Genomic DNA, 23667 nt, shown 5'->3' on the forward strand with positions numbered 1-23667 from the left:
GTTGTGGGGAAGAGTCAGGCATTTATTTCTGGAGCAGAAGTGAGGTGGGGAGGGCAAGGACCTGAGCAGTGGACACAGCTGTGCATGAAGTTGATGCAGAGGGTAGTGTAGTAAGTAGGGTAGTCGCGGAGGTGGCTGACGTGTGCAGACGACACGAAGTCCACGGAGCGTACCAGGACCTGGTGTGCCAGGCGTGCCTCCACCATGCGCTCCACATCCCGGGCCAGGACCACCTCGTCGGCCCTGGAGTAGAGGTAGAGCTCGGGCCAGCGAGAGGCTGCGTCGAGCAGCCTGTCATAGAAGTGCGTGTGGAAGAGGGCAGTGAGTGGCGCGAGCAGGACGTGGAACAGGAAGGCCACCAGGGTGAAGGCCACCAGGAGCAGCAGGCGCAGCGCGGCAGGACGGTGCTCTAGGACGACTGCCAGCGCCCGCAGAGCCCCCAGCAGGTTGCTGTCACCGGGACCGCTGTCAAAGATGGTGCCCACCACACGCAGGTGACAGAAGCGCTGGTGGGTCTGCAGGAGCTCCAGCACATATCGGTACAGCATGACGCCAGCGTTGCTGAAGACGTGGAAGAGCAGGGGCTCCTTCTCAACCTCGTAATCAAAGAGCAGCTCAAGCAGCTTCTGGGCCAAGACACGAAGTGAAGGGATGCCCAGGGTCTCGGAGAAGAAGACCATGTGCCAGGGGGCTGTGTATCGGATGACGATGCAGCCCTGGGGAGAGGAGAGAGGCCCGGTTGGTCCTCGGGGATGGGGTAGGGAGGAGAGGTGGGGACCAGCTAAGGTCAGAGGGGTCCAGCAGCTCTCACTTCCACAGCCCATACGCTTGGAAGTCCTCCAGGCCCTGCTGCAGCCTAGGTGCACGCTCACCTCTCCTAGACACAGGTGCCTCCCAGAGGGGAAGGGCCACTCCAGGCCCATTTGTCGAATAATTGCTTCATGCTGCCCTTGAGGCCTAGAGCTCAGAGCTTGCTTTGGAGACCTCTGGGCTGACCAGAAGGAAGCCTTCTCACTTTGGTCTGCTGTCTCCCTCCCACCCACGACCTTGTACCCTCATCTGATCAACTCTGGCACACAAGGCCTCACTGCCTGGTGACACCCTGCTGCAGCCACTCTGCTCTGCACGGTCCCTGCTTCCCAGGGACAAGCAGGTTCCCCCAGGAGACCCAGCACCCAAGACACAGCCTGCAGGCCCAGCCTTGACCACTAGAGGCCACTCGTGAGCTAGGCCCACATGGCCTCAGTCTCTGGCCACTGCTACCTATCTCGCAGGGTCCTGTCTGGTTCTGAAGCCTGGGATCACTCCTCGCTCTCCCTGAAATTCCAAGTACAGTAAACGCATTATTCCTCAAATTCTAAAATAGCTAAAACATCTCTGGGCCTCTGTATCCCTCAATGCCTGGGTCAAAGTACACCTCAAGGTCCTCACACAGATCCCCTTCTAGGCCAGTTAGAGAAGGTGACCAAAGCCACCCTGAGTCCTAACCCTCTGCCATTAATGCGTGCCAGACACACAGGGCTCTTTGTCAGGGGACTCTGAGTTAGGCAGGCCCTGGGGTCAGACAGTTCTGGGCTCAGTTCCTGGGACCAGCATCTATAAACAGTAGAGCTGAAGAGCAATTTAACTCATCTTTCTGAGTCTGTGTTCCCTTCTGTAAGCTGGGACAACATCCATCTCATGGGATTACAGTAAAATTCATTGAAGAAAAAAAAAAGTATCTCCAGTGCTCCCAAACAGCACTTGGCACAGAGTTCCAGCTAAGAAGAGCAGTCATTAGTGGTGGCAGGAGTAATAACAAGGAGAAAATTTTATGGGCGCAGTACCTGAATGACCCAGAGCCAAAAAAAGACAGTCAGCTGAGGTTACCCTGCCACAGCCCCCTGACCTCCTCCCCTCTGGCTGGCTGTAATCACGTGAATGGACCTTACCACTCTTCTCAAGACTGCAGCAAGGGGTCACGGGTGCCACCTGGCCCCACAGCTCTGGAAAACTTCACAAAGCACTCTGCTCCAACTCCCCAGGGGGTGTGAAATGTCTTTCCACCCACCTTCAACCTACACACACTGCCAATGAATACAAACACACTCCACACCACCACCACACACACGCGACTCCTGGGACTAAACACAGCCTCTATCTCACACCCCTTAGCTGCAGATGCCCAAATAATGAAGTATTAGGAGTTTGGGGTTGGAAAAATTTCTTCTCTACCCCCATCTCATCCTTCTGACCAGAAGGTAAAAGCACCCCTTCCTTTCCCAGGTGACCCCCACAAGCAGCCCTGCCCCCTCAACCCCTCTGCCTTCCCTGGGATCATTTTTTCTCTCCACTCAATCACTTCCTCCCCGTGCCTTCCACCCCAAGAATGTCCTTCCTGTCTCCCTCGTCACCAGCCCATTTCCCTAAGACTCTCTTCCTCTGGATTCAATCATGCTCCCCTGAGTTTATTTCTCTTCCTGTGGCCTCTCCTCCTTCCCACTGTGGATCCTCTTCATCTCCTGCTCCTCAGATCCTGGCCTCTTCTCTTTGCTCTCTACACACTCCCTGGGGGAATCTCATCCAGCCCAGAGCCTAAGGTGTCACTTCTAGTGCTCCCTGTGTCAAAGGACACACCCACCTCTACCAGGGATCGGCTGCAGGGAAGCCTGGCATTACCCTGGACCCCACCTATGCCCGTGCCCACTCCCAGTCTCTCATCCACCGATCACTCTGCCTCCTAACAAGCCCCTTGATTCATCAACTTCCCTACACCGGCACCACCAGCCTCAAGGTTCCAGCCACTGCAACAATCTCACTTTGCAGCCTCCAGCCCTGGCCTCCTGAGTCCTTTCTCCACTGGGCAGGGAAGGACTCTGAGAAACACAAGTCTAACATCACACCCCAGCCTAAATCCCCTAAGGACCCTCCCAGCCTCTTCTCTTCACACTTGCCCTTCCTTTTGTCCTCTGTTCTGGCCATACTCACCTATTTCTTGGCCTCCGTCTGCTTTCAAGGATCTTAGTCTAATGGAGAAGTCAGACAAAGAGCCTCGCCCAGGGAGTAGAATTCAGAAGCAGCTGAAACTACTTAAGGAGTAAGGCGATGCCAGGGCACCAGGCTTGCTGGCTGAGGGGAGGCCTCCAACTCCCATCCTATTCCAGGGCCACCACACTCCTGGGCACAGCGCAGACCTGGGTCAGTGGATGGAGGCTTGGGGAGGGGGCCCTAGCTGGCCCTTCTCCCAGGTGACTGCCGCTCCTCCTCAGTGCAGGGCTTCCAGCTCGGGGGGTGGGCTGGGGAGTGGTCTGTACTGCCTCCCTCCCTAGGGAGGCCTGGGTGAGGAGCGCAGGGCCAGGCCAGTGGCCAAAGCTGTGAAAGGGGTACTCAGGCATAAGAGGCCCTCCCAAGGCTCACTCCAATCACCGTAATCTCTATATCCAACTCCCGTGAGGCCTGAGATGATGCAAGGAAACCTCAGGCCTGAATTCTTCTCCAGAAGACCCTTCTACCCTGGAAACATGAAGGTGCCATGCTCAACCTTAAGACAGAAACTCCTGGTGAGACAAGGAGGAGGCCCCAGGAGTCCACACTATGCCCAGCACACCCGGCCCAGGCTCCTGCTGCCCAGAAAGACTTGAGGTCTGGGCTGATGCCTCAGCCAGGAGCACAGTGGAGATGGTCTGCCACCGTGGGGCTTGGGGTGGAAGAAAGGGGGAGGGCAGGGGGCTGGAGGGGACAGACTAGGCCACAGAGTTGGCTGCAAAGAGTGATAATCCTGCCCAAGTCCCCACGGGCCCAGCATCTTCCTCACAGGCCAGTCCTGGTGCCATTCCCAGGCCTGTCTGGTCCCTGACTGGTGGTCAGCCTCCACGGCAGCCTGGAGATGAGGGCAGCCAAGGCTGAGAGGGCCCCTCCAGAGGGGCCCCAGAGCACTGGGAGTCCACACGCCTGCAGTACTCACCCTTTTGTGATAGATGGCGCTGTACTTGGCCAGGTTCTTGTCGGAGCAGCCTCCCCAGCCCAAGAGAATCACCAAAGGCAGTCGAGTCCCAGCCTCCTTCCCACCTTGGTCAGGGCTGTTCTCTGAAACACAAGCAGGGTAGGACTGTCAGCCGTGAAGTTAGGGTGTGGGATGGGGTGATTGGCCCATCCACAGCTGGTAGCAGGGAAGTGCCAGGGGCCAGGCCTAGGTAGGCATCCTTCCAGCCCCTGTGCCTCAGGTGCCCGGGAGGCTCCTTCCTCTGTCCTTCACTTCAACTGGCTTTCAGGCTTCTCAGATGGCACTGCACTGTAACTGGAAAAAGCCACCTGAGGGCCCCTTTCTTTTCTTTCAGAGACACAGCCCAGGTGAGAAAAATGAAAAAAACACTTCCTCCATGCAATTTTACCTTCTAATCCCGGGATCAGCATACCATAGATATTAATACAAGCCATGGGCTGAATTCTACCCATGATCTGTTTTCATATGACCTTTGAGCCAAAGATAAAAGTGCTTTTTACATTCTAAAATAGTTTTAGAAAAAAAAAATCAAAAGAAGATTTTGTGGTGTAAAAATCATGAAATGTACATGTCCACAAATAAAGTTTTATTGGAACACAGCCCAGCTCATTCATTTACATAATGTCTATGGCTGCTTTCAAGCTGAAACAGCAGAGATGAGTAGCTGCAACAGAGACCACACAGTTCACAAAGTCTAAGGTCTAAGGTACAGCCCTTTACAGAAAAAAGTTGGCCGGCTCCTGTTCTAACTCCACGGACAGACGGAAGAAGGGGGTTTTAAAGAGAAACCGATAGGGCAGTGTAGGTGGTGAAGTGAAGCAGACTGACTCTGGGGGCCCCTACCAAACCAAACCCTGTCCTGACAGAGAGGAATAACAGTCAGTATTTACTGAGATTTAACCCTCATAGCACACTACAGGGAGAAGGAAATGGCAACCCACTCCAGTGTTCTTGCCTGGAGAATCCCATGGACGGAGAAGCCTGGTAGGCTGCAGTCCATGGGGTCGCACAGAGTCGGACACGACTGAAGCCACTTGGCAGCAGGCAGCACACTACAGGGAATATTATTACAGAAGAGGAAACTGAGGCACAGAGTGGTTAAGCTACTCGCCTAAGGAAACACAGGAAGTGCAGAGCTGGGAAGCCGGTCCTGACTCCCCATCCTAACTAACCCATTGGAGGTGTTCTGGGCCGCCAGCCCCGTCCACCACCAGAAGTACATCTTGTCCCCTGATGTGCCGAAGCACAAGCCAGCTGCCTCCTCCATGGCTGCTTCTGGAGGCCTCCCCGCAACCATGTCAGTCAGGCCTCCTCTCATTTTTTCCCACCAAGGAAGTACTCACACCCCTCGGGGTGACTTCTGTTCAGGGACTGTCTGTTGCCAGTTATCTGCCCTCCTGAAAGGGCCAGGGTTTACTCTTCCAAGGATCAAGCCACTTGGCTATGCTCAGCTGCCACCCAGAGATTTATGGATGCTGGTGGTGACCTGGCAACAGTAAATTTCAAGGCTAGTTAAGAAGATGGTAAACATAAATCACTAACCTTTGGACAAAAGGAAGACAACAATTTCCTGTGGAAATTAATGTGATTGAAAAGTTCAGTGTTTCTGCTCTCCGGTGGTGGTGACTCTGGCCTTTGGAGATTAACTGCCCAAGCCCACGGGGATCCAGGGCTGGGCTACAATTCAGCCTGGAGCAGGAGCTGCCAGCGCCTCAGTCCCATGCTGACCCCTGCCAGCCCTCCCAGGCTCCCCTGACACTGACCTCAGCCTCCAATAAGAGGGATGGTTCCACAGCTCTAAGTCAGGCCACTCAAAATACTGTCTCCAACTTTCTTGGCCTGGTCCTTGGCCAGGGCAGTGGTTCGCCTGCACTGGCCTTTCTCTGCAGAGGCCCAACCTTACTGGCGATGGCTACCCATAAGGCTCAGGCTGCAGCCACCTCACGGGTGGTGATCAACAGCTACCATTTGGATCCACCTTTGACCATCTGAGGTCCAGCCACTGGATTTCTGAGACCTGCTTCCATGCAACTGTCTGAGTATGGACTCCCCTCCCCCAGCACTTTCCTATGGTGCTCCCCTCCAGGTACCACCACCAAAATATCAGCAAAGGGTTAGGGGGTTCATCTCAAATAGAGAGAAGGCTGAAGGAGGTCACATCCCCTGGTGACTGCCCTGACCAGCAGGGGTGGCGCATTCCCAGACAGGGAAAGTTCAGACACTTCCACTGGCTCTCTGACCTGCCCCTCCCACCATGGCTGGGCTCTACAACTCCCCTTTGTTCCACCTCAGATTTTCCTGGCACCCTTGGATTCACCAACGCAGGTAGGAATGACTTCACCAGACACGCCTCTCACAAAGAAACTCAGAATACGGACACCCTGGACACTCTGCCTCTTACCGGAGCCCAAGCTTTTCGTAAGGTTCCTAAAAGGAGGGAATTCGTGCCCCAACTCCAGCCAGGCCCTCAAGGCCGCCTCTCCTGAACCACGAGGTGCCCCTCCTACCCAGGGGCATCTCCCGTTCCCCCAACACAGTCTCCTCCCAGGATCCCCTTCTCCATGCCCTTCCTAACTTGGAGCTTTGTCATGACCCCCTCCCACTGGAGCCATGCTACCCATTCAGATTCTAGACATGAAGTGCTATCATCCAGAAAAGTCCAAGGTGCTCTGAGACCACGGCTGAGAGAGTGATGGTGACATGTTTGCTGTGCTGGTCTTGAAGGACCATAGGAGCATGCCAGGTAGAAAGAGGGCATGAGCAGGGGCAGAAGGTGATGGAGATGTTACAGTCACTCTGGAGCACAGCAAGCAGTCCTGGGAGGCTAGAAGCCTGGATGAGGGAACAACAGTGTGCAGGAGAGCTGCTAAGAGTGGGAATGGGGGGCCTGATCCTGAAAGGCCCCCAAGCCATGCTTACGAGTCAGGATTTTATCCGGAGCAGTGGAGAGCGAATAGATTCTGGAACTGGGGGAGTGGCAAGATCCAATCTATACTGATTAATGGCTTGCACAATTATTTGAATAACATCTGTCACCCCTCAGCCAGAAGGGTCCCTGAAGGCAGGAACCAGGTTTGTCACACTTAGTGCCACATTCCTCGTGCCCAGGACTGTAGCTGGCCCGTCCAGGCACTCAGCAGAAACGTGCTGAATGAATGAACACATGCTTGCAAAGTGAAGGATGGATCCAAGGAGAAAGAGCTGGCATTTCTCTTGTTACCCATTGCCCTTTCCAGAGTAATAAAAGTAATTGCTATGGCTATTGTTATTTATTGCCACATCCGGATCCTGTGATTCCTCCACCCTCTGTAAGAGCCCCTGCTCCTTTTATGTTCCTCCCATTGGTCACCACCCTCTCCCCTTCCCACTGCTGACATCTCCCAGCCTCTGACCACTGCCCCTCAGGCACTGAAGACTCAGGCACTGGCCCCCATCTCCCATTTCTACACCAAGACGACCATAGCCCTGCAAAGGCAATCAAACCCACCTCAGTCCTAAACCATCATAAACTTCTCTGAATTTCGCATCTCCTTCCACCCCTATCTTCCCCTCTTTCCCATCACCAAGAAAAACAATAACAGCAAAAAGAGAATTGTGTCAGACACTATTCTAAGCACTTAAAAATATATATATATATATATTTATTTATTTGGCTGTACTGGGTCTTAGTTGCAGTATGTGGGATCTAGTTCCCTGACCAGGGTTCAAACCCTGGCGCCCTGCATTGGGAGCACGGAGTCTTAACCACTGGACCACCAAGGAAGTCCCTAAGTACTTTATATATCAATTCATTTAATCTTCACAACAATCCTATGAACTAGGTACTGTTCTTGTCTCATTTTACTGATGAAAAACTAAGCCACAAAGATAATAAATAATTGGTCAAAGTCACACAACTAATAAGCAGTGGAGCTAGATTCCAAACCCAGGTGGTCATCACCATTATCCCGGCTGGCCCCCTGGGTTAAAAAAAAAAAAAAGCCCCCAGTCTTAACCAAATCTCTTTCCACTTAGCTCCAAACCTGCACCTTTGGTTTTCTCTGTACATCAACAGATCCAGCACTGACCTCTTCCACCTGCTCCTCCTCACAGACTGGCCACCAAAGTCAGAACCTCAACACATGCTGCCTCATTTGGTCCCCCCACCATCCTAGGAGTTAACTATTATTGCTATCCCCATTTTACAGATGAGAAAACTAAAACACAGAGACAAGAAGTCTTTCTCCCTAAAAAGAGAGAGCCAGGAAGTGGCAGAGCCAGCATGCCCCTCTGAACCACCACACCACATTGTCCCCTGCCTCCAGGACTGCACACACGGTCCTCACTCCCCAGCCCAGATGCTGATAATCCATGTTCATGCTTTGCTAATGCCCATGCCCCCTGCTGAGTCAGCTCACTGCTGACATCCAAGAAGTTCCCCTTGATGCCCTCTCCAACCCCTTCTCACCACTCCCCTAAATCACTAGACAGGGCTAGATGCCCCTCGTCTATACATCACAGCACCACCACCACCATCCCACTGTGCTTACCCACTGCGCTGAAAGGTGCCATTAGGAATAAGACAGAGATGACTGTAACATGCGAAACAATAGGCAGTAAAGGCCTGAACCAGGGCAGTGGGAGACAAGTAGGAAGGGGGAGGGAAACGATAGGAAGAAAAGAATCACAACAATTCTGGTATGTGTAGCAAAAGCCTCAAAAACATGCAATCTTTGACTTAGTGATTCCACTTCTATGAAAGAAAAATGCTTAATCTATGACAGAAATATTCAGGAATATCTTAAGCAGATCATAGACATAAATATAAGAGCTAAAACTATAAGACTCTTAGCAGAAAATGTAAAAGTAAATCTTTGTGACCTTAGATTAAGGAATGGTTTCTTAGACATAACTAAAAGGAAAAGGAGTACAAGAAAAAAACAGACAAACCAGGACTTCACCAGCATTGAAAATTTTTGTACATCAATGGATACCATCAAAAAGCTGAGGAAACTGACAGAATGGGAGAAAATATTTGCAAATCATATATCTGATAAGGGTTTGTTATCCAGGATATATAAGAATTCAACAATGAAAAGACAAATAACTCAACTTTAAAATAGGCAAAAGATTTGAAGAGACATTTCTCCAAAGAAGATGCATAAATGGCCAGTAAGAACATGAAAAGATGTCCAACATCACAGTCATCAGGGAAATGAAAATTAAAACCACAATGAGACAGTATATTGGATCCACTAGGATGGCCATAATCAAAAAGTCAGATAACACCAAGTGTTGAGGATAAGGAGAATTCAGAACCCTCATATACTGCTGTTTGGCAGCTCCTCAAAAACATTAGGCAAGAAGTTTCCACATGAACCAGTACCTCTACTCCTAGGTATAAGACCCAAGAGAACCGAAAACATATGTCCATACAAAAACGTGTACCTGAATGTTCATTGCAGCAATATTCATGACAGCCAAAAAGTAGATACAATCCACATACCTATCACCTGTAACAGGTGAATAAAATGTGGTATATCCTTTCAATGGAATACTACTTGGTGATAAAAAGGAATGAAGCACTGCTACAACATAGGTGAACCTTGAAAACATGTTAAGTGAAAGAAGCCAGACACAAAGACCATACATTATATGATTCCATTTATATGATTTATACAAAATGTCCAGAATAGGCAGATCCATAGGGCAGAAAGCAGATGAGCGGCTGCCAGGAGCTGGAGGCAGGGGGAAATGGGGAGAGACTGCTAATGGTTCAGGGTTTTTTTTGCAGATGATGAAAATGTTCTGAAATTAAATAGTGCTGTGTGTACAATCCTGTGAACATCCTAAAAACCAACGAATCACACATTTTAAAAGAGTGAATTTTACAGAATGTGAATTATATCTCAATATTATTATTTTAAAAATGAATAATAACACATTAAGCAAAAAAGCAAGCTGCAAAGAGTATGTACAACAGAATCCTATGTACATACATACATGCACACCTACACATACTTATGCACAGAAAAAAAGCATCAGATATTGATAGCAATTATTCCTGGGATTAGAGGCAATTTCTTTTTCATGATTTTTTAAATTCACAGTCTAAAAATCCATTGGTATCACTTTTGCAATGAGAGTTAAAAAAAAATTTTTTTTAAAGGTTGGGGGGTATCCAGCAGAGTCAATAGTGGTGAAGAAGTCAAAGAGATCATGGATGCCCAGAAGTTCCTTGGCAAGGCTCCTCAAGCCTGACACTTCTTAAGTACCCCACATTTAATCTCAGGGGCTCTCTGTCCTCTGGACTTTTCTCAACAAATGACACTGACACCGATAATACCAGAATTACAGATACATACCATATTGTACAACAGTTCAAGTCATAAAACTGGAGCATAAATTAGATTGTGTATATCCCAGGGGCATGTGGGGAAGACAAAGGAAAAGGCTGACAAAGAAAAAGGATTTGTGGAACAATATGTGCTTTTCATCAGCAAGCGGGACTCAGAATACAAAGAACTATGTTTTCTTCTTAAAATGCAAAGAATCAAAGGATCCTCAATTTCCTTTACTCCCAAGAAATACTTTCTAGAGTCTTAGAGTTCCTATATTTAATCCAAATTAGTTCATTTTAAATTTACTTTTTTTTTAACCTTTTGGAATAATAGTACAGAAGAGTAGCATGGTATCTAGGAGTACCGACCATATAAACCCTATCTGGGTTCAAATCTCTGTCTCTGCCACTAATAACCATGAAACAGACCTTGAGCTAGTTCTCTAAGGTTTAATTTTCTTAACTGTGAAATGAGGATAATAGAACATAAGACTAAACAAGAAAATGACTACTGAGGGCTTAGCATTTTTACCCTAGCACAAAGGAAGAGTTCAATGAATTGAAGTTATTACTTCATGAGGAATGCATGCTCACTGTAGAAAAAGTAGAAAATGAATATCTTATACAACTGGAATCATACCGCTTTGTAATCTGCTTTCTTCCATTTAGCAATGTATTGTGAACAACTCTCCCTGTCGGTTTATATATTTCTACACCATTCTTTTTAGTGGCTGCAGAGCAGCTATAGATATTTCGTAATTTATGGTGACCAAGCTCCCATTATTGGACACAGTGTTGTTTCTAATCTTTTGCTGTTATAAAAGTACTTTAATGGACATCTCTTTCTTCATGCATGTCCTTAACTGTTTCCGAGAAATGGAACTGTCTTCAGGCAGCACTTCCTGATGGCAACTGAAATATGCATACACAAGCTTTGGAGTGAGGCTCCTGAGTTGGAACCTGGGATGACTTGGGGCAAGACACTTTACCTCCTGTTGAGCTCCTGTTCCTCATCTGTAAGATGGGATAAGAGTACTCCAGATCTCACAAGGTGGTCATGCTGCTGCTAAGTCGCTTCAGTTGTGTCCGACTCTGTGCAACCCCATAGACGGCAGCCCACCAGGCTCCCCCATCCCTGGGATTCTCCAGGCAAGAACACTGGAGTGGGTTGCCATTTCCTTCTCCATTGCGTGAAAGTGGAAAGTGAAAGTGAAGTCGCTCAGTCGTGTTCGACTCTTAGCGACCCCATGGACTGCAGCCTACCAGGCTCCTCCATCCATGGGATTTTCTAGGCAAGAGTACTGGAGTGGCTTGCCATTGCCTTCTAGAGTAATAAAATCATATGAGGGGTTCTTGCTAAACCTGGCGTGTGAGCAGGGCATGGTCAACAGTGTAAGCCCAACAGAAACCACAGAGACCTCAGGCAAAGGGTCCTTGAGGTCTGGAGCTCAGATCCAGGGCCTAGCATGACACTTGGCATAAAGCAGACAAATTAGGAAGGGTTTCTATTAATGAATGAAAGAAAAGAAGTCATGATTCAAAAAATGAACAAAACTCCTCTGCTCAGAAAAAAAAAAAGCAGCCCTGGGGTTCACACAGACAAGAAGAGTCCAGTTCAACTCGGCACCTCGGCCTGTGAGGCCTCGTCGGTGTGACAGCTCTTGAGGTTTTCTCTCGCCCCTGCTCCTGAAAGCACACCCCGGCCTCCTGCCAAGGCCACACTCTTCTGGGCCCCACTCAGTCCCCCAGTGCCCCAGCTCTGCGCCTTCTGCTGCTCCCTATCTACAGCTGCAGGTCCAGCGTGGGCCACTCTTCTCCAGGAAGCCACTGACCCCTGTAGCCCACCATGGTGGTCCTAACTACAGTCCACCCCATACTGTTTCCCTGGTGCTGGGAGAAACTTCCTGGGGGTCAAGACAAGCTCTTCATTTCTTCGACCCCAGGCAGCGCTCAGCCCAAGGGTAGACTGACAACGAAGCCTGGGCTCACAGCAGACCTATCGCTTGCCTTCTCTGTGACTCCCCGGAAGGCTAAGAGTGAGCCCCTTGTCCCAGCCCCATTAATTTTGTAAATCAATTATTTGTAAAAATGTTTATGGAACCTGAGAGCAACAGGATGCCTTTAAGAAGTGCCTGCGCAAGCCGCAGAGGGGCCCTAGGGGCCCTGGGGCAGGACTTGGCTGACCAGTCTCTGGCTGGGAGGAGGGGCAATGCAAGCCTGGCCTGGATGGCAGAGCACCTTGGGCGGGGCCGGAGTACTGCCAAATGTCTCCCTTCAGCTCTTCGGGCACATCTTCCTTGCCAGGCTCTGGCAACAGTGAGCCAAACCCTCCAAACAACACGACAGGGATCCCTGCACTGGGGGTCCTGAGGACAGAACCTTCCCCAAGGAAATGAGAGAAGAATACCCAACTCTCATTAGGAGGGTGAGGGGACCACTGGTCAAAGAAGAGTGGGTGGGAAGAGGGGAATGCCAGGTCAAGGGATCAGCTTCGGCAAAGAACCAGGTAGATGATCCTTGTTAGACCCAGTCAGCCACAAATAACTGCCTGGCGGGAATTCCAGCAGAAGGACCCTGAGTGATGAAGGGCCCCAGATCTGTAGCTGCCTTCCCGCTAAGTATGTGCCAGCAGCAGCTGCTCGCCTCTCTATCAGCTCACAGCAGTGCCAGGCTCCGTGGCTCTAAAGCTCAGTTATGGGGGAAACGCAATTCCAGAAACCAAATATGACCGTCCTACACACTTCTGCACCTTTAAACAGTAAGTGCAACAGAGAGACAATCTCCGGACCCCCAAAGACTGTCGCTCTGTGAAGCCACGTCAGCCAGGAAGGGAGCTCTCCACAGACAGGAAGCAAAGAGATGTAGGGGGTCACAGTGCTGTCACTTCCTTCTGAGGGGTCCTATAGCCTCGAGTTTGGCTCTGAGGTACGCACTTAGAGAGGGAAAGGCATGATGAACCAAAGCCAGTACAGAAGGCAATCATAAGGAGAGGGTTATTAGAACCACACCAGAGGAGGAACAGCTGAAGGCCTTGGGGGTGTTTTTCTTGGAGAAAAGAGATGAAGCTGTCATCTTGAAAACAGAGGAAGACAGACTACCTTGCTCTGTGTTGTACCCACCATGACCTCCTAGCCCTGCAGTTACCACATCATTGTGAAACCACCTCCTTCTAAATACTGTCCTCCCAGAAGCACAGGTCCTTGCAGGGAGTCTGTGTGTGAGTCACTTCTGAGGAGACCAGCAACTAGCCCACAACCAGGACACAGCAAATGCTGACCTGAAAGCAGATGTGACAGGAAGGCCTACTGTGGCTCAAGAAAGGGAAGCTTTCTAACAATCCAGCTGCCTTCAACAGGCCAGGATATGTGGGAGGAAGTATCCTGTCAGGGAAGGGTCTGGAGCTAACAGCAAGCTCTCATGACAGGAGAAGGATGCAGGACAAAATGGCCCCGAGATTTCTTCCAATTCTAGGACCCAGCCCCTTGAGGCAGGGGGAGAGCCACCAGGGGAAGAAATGTACTGAGAGCGCAAGCGCAGGCTGCACACACAGGAGCACAGATACCTGCTCTACGTCAGTCACTACTTCATCAACCCTCAGTGCCGTGAGGTAGGCGCTCTTATCACTTCCACTTTACAGTCAGGGAATCTGAGGCTCAGAGAGGTTCAATAACTTGCCAAAACCAAAGAAGAGCAAGAGGTAGAACTGAAACGCAAAGGCTGCCCACTGGGGCTGAGGAACAAACTTCTGCCCTCTTGGCCACACAGAAGGCAGCTCCAGGCCTTTGCAACTAAAGGTGCTCCAAGGGCAATAATCTTTTAAAAAATTATTTTAAATAGTTTTTTTTAATATTTTATCTATTTGGCTGTGCCAGGTCTTAGTTGCAGCAAGTGCCAGGTCTTTAGTTGTGGCATTCGGGATCTAGTTCCCTGACCAGGGACCGAACCCTGCCCCTGCATTGGGAGCCTGCAGTCTTAGCCACTGGACCACCAGGGAAGTCCCCAAGGGTAAAAATGTTAATTGACTTCATCTCCCGCTGATGCCAAGACTTTCAAAAGCATTTTTACATCTATAAGCCCAAGAGCCCTTGGCCACAGATCTGGCTCTAGTGAAGTACAATTGGTCTGGGGCTACCTGCTCGGTCAAAAGCCTAGGGGTTGCACTCCCCTCTTAGACCCCATCCAAGGAACACAAGCTACTATGCAAGGGGTCTGGGAAGGCTCTCTTGAAGGAAGTAACATCTGAGAGAAGCGTTAAATGATGAACCAGACATGGGAGCGGGCAGAGTGGGGCAGCAGAGAGGAAAAGGCATTCCAGACAGAAGAAACAGCAGGAGCAGAGAGAAGCAGGAAGGGTGTGCAGAATCACAAGCAGCCTGGGGAAGCCGAAACACAAAACTCAAAAGTGAACAGTGAAAGGATATAGTGAACAAAGAGGTAAGCAGGGGCTGCTAAATGATGGACTTTGAATGCCATGCTAAGGAATCAGGACTTGATTTATCCTGAGGGCAAAAAAGTCACTGTAGGGTTCTAGCTAGAATAGTGATAAGATCAAAGCTTTGCATTGGGAAGAGGGCTGGGGTGGCAGAAGAGGTGAGGTGTGGCTGGTGGTAAGACTGGAGGTGTGAAGGTGATGTGGAGTAAGACAGGCAAGACCTGCAGCTTGAGCTGGGCTGTATGACAAGGCTCCTCTACCATAATTCACTCCCAATCCGGGCCAAATTTTCCATTCTCTGGAACCCCAATCCGACTCACAGACTACTAATTCTGTGACCCTGCCACACTCCTTTCTCGAATATGACTGTAGGGAGGAAAATAAAGCTAATCACGAAACTCACTCAGTGCCAAGCATTATGCTGGGTCCTTTACACAAACAATCTCAGTTGTGCAACCAACTACCGTCAGAGGGAGGTTACTGTTGGTACCCCCAACTGTGCAGATGAGGAAACCGAAGTTAAGAGCTGGAAGCCTACCAACGGTCACGCAGCTACTGAAGGGAGGAGTGGGGATTTGAGCCGACTTCTAACTCACAGCAGAGACGGCTCTGCTGACTATACTGCCAAGGAGAGTGCAGAGGAGGGAAGGGTGAAGGTTCTGTGTCCTGGGCTTCTCCATGGACCCTGGGGAAAACAGTGGATAGAATATAACGAGTGGAACCCCCTAAGCACAACCGCCAAGAAAGGACAGCAGTGGGAAACCCGACTCCAAACAAAGAAATCAGGATGTCCCCTGTCCTCGGCAGCCTTCAGTTACTGGGAAAGAAGCGAAAGCTTGGACCTGAGAACTAAAGAGACAGAAAAAAGGGCCCCAACCTGGTCGGAGGTGGGGGCGGGCGGGGGGCGTGTGGACTCCGAAGAGGGGCGGGGCTCGGACAGGGAAAGCGCCCTGGGGGCGGGGCTTACTAAGGGGCGGGGCTCTCTGGACCCGACAAATCTAAGGACCTGCCGGACCCTATGAGGAGATGGGCCGCGGGAGGGCGGGGCCGCAAGAGGGGCGGGGCCACAGCTGTGCTTGCAACCCACGGACTCCTTAGGTCACCTACCCACGACTGGACCCAACCCTCGTTCCATACCCTGACTCCGGCAGGGCTGATCCGGGATCTCGATGGTGTAGTCCAGCTGGGCTGAAGCCATGGTGAAGGAGCCGGCCCTCGGCTTGGGCCTCCGGCCGGAACTCCCGCTCGCGCGCCTGCACCTCACCCAAGCCTCTCCTGGGCACCGCCCAATCACCACCCACCTCCCTCGACGCTACCCAATCCCTGAGCCGCGCTCTGTGACCTCTCTCCCTAGCAACCACCGGGTGTCTCCCGGAGCCTCTCGCCGCACCCTGCTTGCTAGGCCTTAGCAACCATGCCCCGTCCTGCTCTATCTCTGACCCTCGGCCATTGGCTAACTCGCTTGGTCTCGATTAGGTATTGGCCAGCTAAGGCGCCAGTCAGGAAGAGTCCCCACCCTCCCGTGTAGGTAAGGGGATCTGTGGGAGAGTTGCGTTTTCTGGGGATCAGGAGGGTTTCCTTTCTTTACCGCGTCTTTTCCTACCGGACGGACAACAGTGCCCTTTGACTTGCATCATCTAGCTACTTCCACCGACCTCTACCAACCGCAGCTCCGAGGGCTGGAGGTAGAAAACCATACAAAACGGCCACAGGGGTGCGTGCCAGCCCGTGATCCACCCAGTTGGTCGAGGCTTATTTTGAATGGTGGGATGGGTAGGATGCAAAGGAGGTGCTGTCTTCTGGAGAAGACTTTAGAGAGTGCCCTGTTCGTGCGCAACATAAGGGGTTAGGGAGTAAAGTTTTCTTAAATTTATCCACGCACTTGAAAAATATTTACTTACCATCTGTTACATAGGCGGACTCTAGTTAGGATTGGTTTTGACCCTGACTTCCTGGAGAAGGGAAAGGCTACCCACTCCAATATTCTGGCCTGGAGTATTCCCTATACAGTCCATGGGGTCGCAAAGAGTCGGACACGACTGAGCGACTTTCACTTCGCTTCACTTCCATAATTCTTAAAAGGAGAGGGAGAGAAACCGTGCATGAACCAGCTCTAATACTATGGGAGGGATAAATACTACAAGAGTAGACCCGAAGGATTTTAGGAGCTCAGAATTAGAAGGGGAACTTATGGCAGTGCAGATGGCTTTTGAGCTAGGCTTTGAAAGATTTGTGGAGACATGAGTCCTTGCATGGCTCAAAGAGAAAAGTGAGGGATTGGTGCCAGGAACTATGAGCATCTTCTGGCCAAAGGAGATACTAATGGGAGAGCAATCTTGGAGGAATAGGTAGGCCCAGACTCTGGAAGGTCTTTGATGCCACACTCAACCCTGAGCTTATGGGTAGATCTTACTGATGGAAAAATATTTCCAATGCATTTTATGCCACCGAGCACCAGAGCTTAGACTTTATCCTAAGGACAATGGGGAGGCTGCAGAGGTTTAAACAAAACAGTAACAATCAGATTAATGTTTTAGAAAGATCAATGAAAAGAATGGATTCGAGACTGGGAGAAGGAGGGAGACCAGTTCAGGAAGTTGTTTCAGTCATGTGAAAGGATTATGGTGGCCTGAAGCATGGAGAGGTAACAGGATTGAAGAGAAGGATGGATTCCTTAGACTTATGAGTTTAAAAGAACTGGACTAGAACTGGACTTGGTGACTGGTCGGATGTGGGATAAGTAGGAAACGTGAAGAATGTCTAATTTCCTGCCTTGGGCAAACAGAAAGGAGAGTTGTTAGGAAAGAGTCAATTCTGGGCATGGTGAGTTTGAGGTGCCAGTGGGATATCCAAGTGGAAGTGTCCAGGAGGCAGCTGAGTATGCCTGACTGGAGTTTGCAAGATAAGTCTAAATTGGAAATTAAAATATTTAGTCTGTAGTGTCTTAAAGATGGCAGCCACACACTGGATTGATTTGTTTGGCTTGCCCGGAGAGACTGTGTAGAGAAAGAAGAGAAGAAGGGACTTCCTTGATGGCCCAGTGGCTAAGACTCCATGCTCCCAGTGCAGGGGACCTGGGTTTGACCCCTGGTCAGGGAACTAGATCCCACATACCACGATGAAGAGTTCTCATGCTGCAATTAAAGATCCCACATGCCACAACTGAGCATGTGAAAGTTTATTTCTTCAGGCAGCCGAAGAAATAAACATTTTTAAAGGAAGAAGAGGAGAGAGCCTAGGACAGAACCCTGAGAAGCACCTGTGTTTGAGGTTCTGGCAAAGGAGAATGAATCTGCAAAGGTAATTGAGGTAAAGTGTCTACAGTACTTCATTAATCAGTAGTAGAACATGCTTTTCCAGTAACCAAGGAGAAAAGTGTTAAAGGCTGATTACTAATCAAGATAAATAAAATCTAAAAAGATTCACTGAATTTAGAAACAAGGAAGTGGTTGTAAAGGCAGTTTCAGTGAAACTGCAGGAGCAGAGGTCAAATTACATTGAGCTGAAAAGTAAGTGGGAAGGTGAGGAAGTGAAGACTCTACTTTCAAGAAGTTTGGCTCTTTAGGAGAAGAGAGAGAAGGTGATAGCTGGAAGGAGAGATGGGTTTTTATTCATACGGGAGAAATGCTGTCAGTATGGATCCAGCAAAGAGGAAGAAGATTAGAGGGCAGAGGAGATAACAGAGAGTGGCGCCCCTGGGTAAAGAATAAGGTTGGGGATCCAAAGCATTGGTGGCAGAATTCACTTCAAGCGATATCTGCCTTGTGACAGAAAGGAAGCATGTAAGACTAGTACATTAGTAGATTTGGTAGCAGGAAGTTGAGAAAATTCATGTTTGATGGATTCTATTTTTTCTTTGTAGTAGGACCATGGTATTAGCCAGGGAGAGAGAGGTTGGAGATGGAGTGCAAGATTTGAGACGAGCAGAAGAAGACTGAAATAGCTGCGTGGAGAATGGAAGCAGGTTGACTGAGCTAGCCTACAGATTTCTGGGCAGTTATGAGCCCTGTTGAGGTTCAGTTCGGTTCGGTTCATTCGCTCAGTCATGTCCAACTCTTTGCAACCCCATGGACTGCAGCACAACAGGCCTCCCTGTCCATCACCAACTCCCAGAGTTTACTCAAACTCATGTCCATTAAGTCGGTGATACCATCCAGCCATCTCATCCTCTGTCGTCCCTTTCTCCTGCCTTCAATCTTTCCCAGCGTCAGGGTCTTTTCAAATGAGTCAGTTCTTTGCATCAGGTGGCCAAAGTATTGGAGTTTCAGCTTCAGCATCAGTCCTTCTGTTGAGGTTGGAGACCATTAATTTGTTGCAGCTGCAGTCTGCATGGTTGTGTGCTATATATTTTTCCCCCAACAACATTTGTCCATCTACTGGTGGGTGCAGAAAGATGAATTGAGTTGATCTCAGTTTGAATTTAAATCAGGTGGATAAAATGGAAGGACAAAGGACGAAGTTGAGGATTCTGGTAAAAGAGTAATTGAGATGGTGGACCATAGACCCTAAACTGCATGCTGCTGCTAAGTTGCTTCAGTCGTGTCCGACTCTGTGCGACTCCACAGACAGCAGCCCACCAGGCTCCCCCGTCCCTGGGATTCTCCAGGCAAGAACACTGGAGTGGGTTGCCATTTCCTTCTCCAATGCAGGAAAGTGAAAAGTGAAAGTGAAGTCGCTCAGTCGTGCCCAACTCTTAGCAACCCCATGGTCTGCAGCCTACCAGGCTCCTCCGTCCATGGGATTTTCCAGGCAAGAGTACTGGAGTGGGGTGCCATTGCCTTCTCTGCCTAAACTGCATAGGAGAGTGTAAAAGTGTTATGGGCTGGAGGTCCCAGTGAAGTCACAGAACCCAGATCTTGGAAACAGTTGAATGAGAGAATTATGATCACAAAGTGGAGTAATGAAGTTTGAGTAGTTTCAAGTGATGACAAGGTCCAGGGTTTGGCCACAGTAGTGGGGTGCCAAAATGGAGTACAGAAGACAGCCAGGATGTTGATATGGCCATTGAAATTCCCCCAGGTGATGGCAAAACTTGAAGGGAGGAAAGGGAGGAGGATGCTTGTGAGCCAGGTACCAAGGTCCTTGATGAATATAGCAGGTTGTTCTGTAGTCTGTAGATGACAGCAGGAGGAAGGGCAAAGGTCAATACAGCTGAATGGCATGATGCTAAAGTAGCAAGTGTTTTCAGAAAGAACAGGTAGAGTAGGAACTGAGGTGGGCTTTGGTAGGGAGACCCTAGCCCCTGTCCCAGCCCTGAGATTCCTGGGATGTAAGAGTGTCAGCAGCCTTCTCCAGGGTTAGCTATGCACAAATGGTGCCCTGAGGAAGACCCAGCTTTCGGGGTTGGCTGGAGGTGGGCAAAGCAAGTGTGGAGCCGCTAAGGGGCTAAAGGTGGGGGAGACTTTGCTGATCAGGAACAAAAGTTTTTGAGGGCAGAGTAAGAAGTTTGGAAGGGAAGGAAAGGCAAGAAATCAGGTCCAGGAGGATGAAACGTAGAGCAGAACTTGGGCAGGAGACTCTGGTGAACCTAGATAATTTACATTTTGTGGGGAGAGCATGAGGGCAGGCCTGCAGAGTGGAGCCAGAGGCAGAATTGAGTCTGGGATGAGGAAAAGGGGGTCTGTGGGTAGAGAATGAGGGTAAGTATGGGCAGCTGGTGAAGGCAGAGGGTTGTGCAGGAAAGCCATAGGGAAAATGGTCTGTGGAAAGAGGATGGAGGGAATGGCAGCTAACTGTGGGGACGAGATGGGGGCATATGGAGTCTGTGGGGAGCTGGTGGGTAGCAGAAGGGATGTGTGAAGAGGGTATGAGTAGGGAGCAGAAGGAAGAACATCTATGAGGAGAAAGTGACATATTGTAGTACGTTTGGCCCTAAGGTGCAGGTGAAGGCCAGGACACCCTGGGCATGAGGTTTGGAAGGAGAGTGTTTCTCTCTCTCCCTCTGCGTCTGTCTTCTCCCTGCATCTCTCCCTCTCTCTCTCTGAATCAGGAGCTGAGAGTGAGGAGTATGACTGGGAGAGGCCTCTGTCCATTCTGCAGATGGAACCAGCAGTAACAGGAGAGAGCGGCTGCCTTGTCTCCAAGGCCTTGTGAGGACAGGGAGCCAGGCTGGCAGCCCATGTGCTGGAGGCTTCTTGCTTTTTGAAATATGTCTTTTGATTTAGGAGGACAAAAAAGCCCTCTGAGAAATTTTATTTAGAGACAAGACCTAGTGACCTTCTGACTTTTAACACCTCTTCTCTCTTGTTGTGAAGGGCCTTTGGCTTAGTACAAGGGTTTTGAGGTTTCTATGATTTTCGTTTCCCGGCATGAAGAAGAACCATTTGGCTCCTATAGGAATGATTTATGGATAAGTCTAGATTTATTAATCACCTCTGAAGATGGAGAGGAAATTAAAAACAAAGAGACCACTCTGGGCTGAAGACAAAGTAGGTTTGTCGTCCTTGCAGAAGACCTTGCCAAGGTTAGAAGGCCACAGACAAACCAATTTGGATGGGGGCTCCTAATCCAGATTTTAATTTCATGTGCTTTGATTTTTTCAGACCATTTTCTCTCCAAGGTAAAATAATGACCATTTTAATTGGCTGCCACTTACAGAGAGATTCTCATAAGCATGATGGCACACGTATATTTTTCTCTGGCATTCCGGGTATTCTCCGGTTCTTATGATCAAGCTGGTGAAACTGACTTTTACTGCATGCTGCATGCCATGATCAGTTGACTATAAATTAAATCCTCTTCTCCAAAAGCCATTTTCCATTAGTGCTAATTTGTTTGCTTCTCATTTCCACTGATCATTAGAGTCTCTGGTTGTGAACACCAAATTGGAAATGATTTCTTTGACATTTCAAAAAAATTTTCTCCTCTTCTTGAATGCCATTTGGCTGCAGCTAAAGAACATTATGGTTTGCAGAGGAACAGTTCACTCCAATTACAATTTAACTGACCGTTCATGGCACTGAATCCCTGTCCTTAGTGTCCAAAGATGGCACCGCTGCTGACATTGCTATTTCCTGTCGTAGCTGTAAAATGCCTCATAGACTTTGCACCGGCCTTCTTGGATGGGAATCTGCCACTCTGCACATGGCAGCTTTGAGAAGTTGGTAGTTTTATGGACCTACATATCATGAACATTCAGACATAACCATCTAAACGGGAGCTAGCTGATTTCTTCACTCATTCATCCAGCGAGCATTTATTAAACATCTACTTTGTGCCAGGCCAGGCCCTGGGGACACAGAAACAGGGAGGACCAATCCCTGCCCTCGAGCAACTCACACTCTAGTGGGAGCGATGGTGAAGTTTTATAGCATAGCAGGAGACTGGCATACGTAGAACCACACACCTGAGAACCTCCAGCTGTCTTGGGGAATTGTGTCAGGGCAGAAAGGAGCCTGGCTATTCCCTGATGGCAGAGCAGGGTTGAGATACAAGAGGGCCCTGGAAGAGCCTGGGGAGTTGAGAAGTCGGTGCTGGTTGCAATGTGGGAGTGACTGTTCATGAGGCTAGGCTGGGGTCAAGTTTTGAAGGACATTTTATGCCACATTGAGTGTAAACTTTATCCTGTAGGCCAGAGGGAGAAATCTGAAGATAAACAGGGAGGAAGTATAGAAGTTTGAAGGAAAGTCTTTGTTTATGTTTTATGTTGGGGTTGGCAAAGATTGGAATAAGTATAAGAGAAATCAGAGGAGGTGGAGAGACTGAAGATAGAGGAGACTATCACATGCAATGCTGGGAACCTAGCACACGCAGTGAAGCTGGGTGCCCATGCGCTGAGGTTAAGTGTAGAGGGAGAGGGAGTTCCCTGGTGGCCTAGTGATTAGGATTCCGGGCTGCAGTGCCATAGCCTGGGTTCAGTCCTTGGTCCAGGAACTGAAATCCCACAAGCCATGTGGCACAGCCAAAAGAAAAAAAAAAATGGAGGGAAAGAAGGGAGTTGCTCCTGATGGGCTCTGTTTCCTGTGAAGCAGGAAGCAAGGTTAACTGGGCATCTTTCCTGACCCTTCCAGCTTTCATACTCCAGACAGTCACCAGGTCCTGCTGCTCCAACCTGTATGACATTTCTACTTCTCTCCAGCCCTAGGGTCATCAGCATCTTTTGCCAAGATTATGGAAACAGCTTCCTAACTGCTGCCCCACCTTTAGCCTTGCCCGGTCCTGATCACCTTTCTGCACTGCAGTCAAGATGATATCTCTAGGACAAAGTCATTTCTTGTCACACTGACTTGTTGTTGTTGTTTAGTTGCTACATCATGTCCGACTCTTTTGCAACCCCATGGACTGTAGCCCACCCAGCTCCTCTGTCCGTGGAATTTCCCAGGTAACAATACTTGAGTGGGTTGCCATACCCTCCTCCAGGGGATCTTCCCAACCCAGGGATTGAACCCATGTATCCTGCATTGACAGGCAGATTCTTTACTGCTGAGCCATCAGGGAAGCCCACCATTCTGGACTTAAAGCCCTTCAATACCCTCCTGTTGCCCAAGGGTTTCCTATATGCTAGGCAATTTGTTGACCTTTATGAGAGTCAACTCTTATTATCCCCTCTTCTCAGGTAAGAGAAATGAAGCCTGGAGAAGTTAAGTAGTTTGCATGAGATAACACAGGCAGGAGGTAGAAGATCATCCGACTCCTGTGTCTGTGTTCCTAGCCACTGCACTGCACTGCCTCCCACTCACAATTCATTAAATATGCCTTAAACTTGCATACCTTTGAGCCTCTACTACTACTACTACTACTGCTGCTACTACTACTAAGTCGCTTCAGTCGTGTCCGACTCTGTGCGACCCCAGAGACGGCAGACCACCAGGCTCCCCCGTCCCTGAGATTCTCCAGGCAAGAGTACTGGAGTGGGGTGCCATTGAGCCTCTACGTGTTTTATTCCCTCTGCCTGGAATACAATTTGCTTACCTCTTCACCTGCCAGCTGCAGATG

The 23667-nt window shown here is 49.5% G+C and overlaps 2 protein-coding genes across 2 annotated transcripts in view; one reads left to right on the top strand and one right to left on the bottom strand.

Moving 5' to 3' along the window:
• Window position 1: 1 nt before the first annotated feature.
• TMEM53 (transmembrane protein 53) lies at window positions 2-16021 on the bottom strand. Its single transcript, XM_086385049.1, has 3 exons — window positions 15871-16021; window positions 3944-4065; window positions 2-716 (listed from the first exon to the last, which is right to left on the bottom strand). The coding sequence occupies exons 1-3, from the start codon at window positions 15929-15931 to the stop codon at window positions 15-17; spliced, it is 885 nt and encodes a 294-aa protein (XP_086241175.1). The 5' UTR covers window positions 15932-16021; the 3' UTR covers window positions 2-14.
• Window positions 16022-16255: 234 nt separating this feature from the next.
• Window positions 16256-23667, top strand: part of ARMH1 (armadillo like helical domain containing 1) — a 62417-nt gene continuing 55005 nt past the window's right edge. Inside the window, exon 1 of the mRNA XM_086385076.1 lies at window positions 16256-16447. The gene's annotated coding sequence lies outside the window, so the exon portion shown is untranslated. The remainder of the gene's footprint in view (window positions 16448-23667) is intronic.

The sequence above is a fragment of the Bos grunniens genome, chromosome 3 (assembly GCF_055505025.1).
Source record: "Bos grunniens cultivar Pamir isolate PY7600 chromosome 3, Bosgru_T2T1.0, whole genome shotgun sequence".
Lineage (NCBI taxonomy): Eukaryota > Metazoa > Chordata > Mammalia > Artiodactyla > Bovidae > Bos > Bos grunniens.

Excerpts from the sequence above, each read along its gene's own strand:
- TMEM53 (XM_086385049.1), bottom strand. The coding sequence starts at position 15,931 with ATGGCTTCAGCCCAGCTGGACTACACCATCGAGATCCCGGATCAGCCC. Across the intron at positions 4,066-15,870 it reads TCAGCCCTGCCGGAGTCAGG|AGAACAGCCCTGACCAAGGT; the intron begins GTATGGAACGAG and ends CTTGTGTTTCAG. Across the intron at positions 717-3,943 it reads GCGCCATCTATCACAAAAGG|GGCTGCATCGTCATCCGATA; the intron begins GTGAGTACTGCA and ends TCCTCTCCCCAG.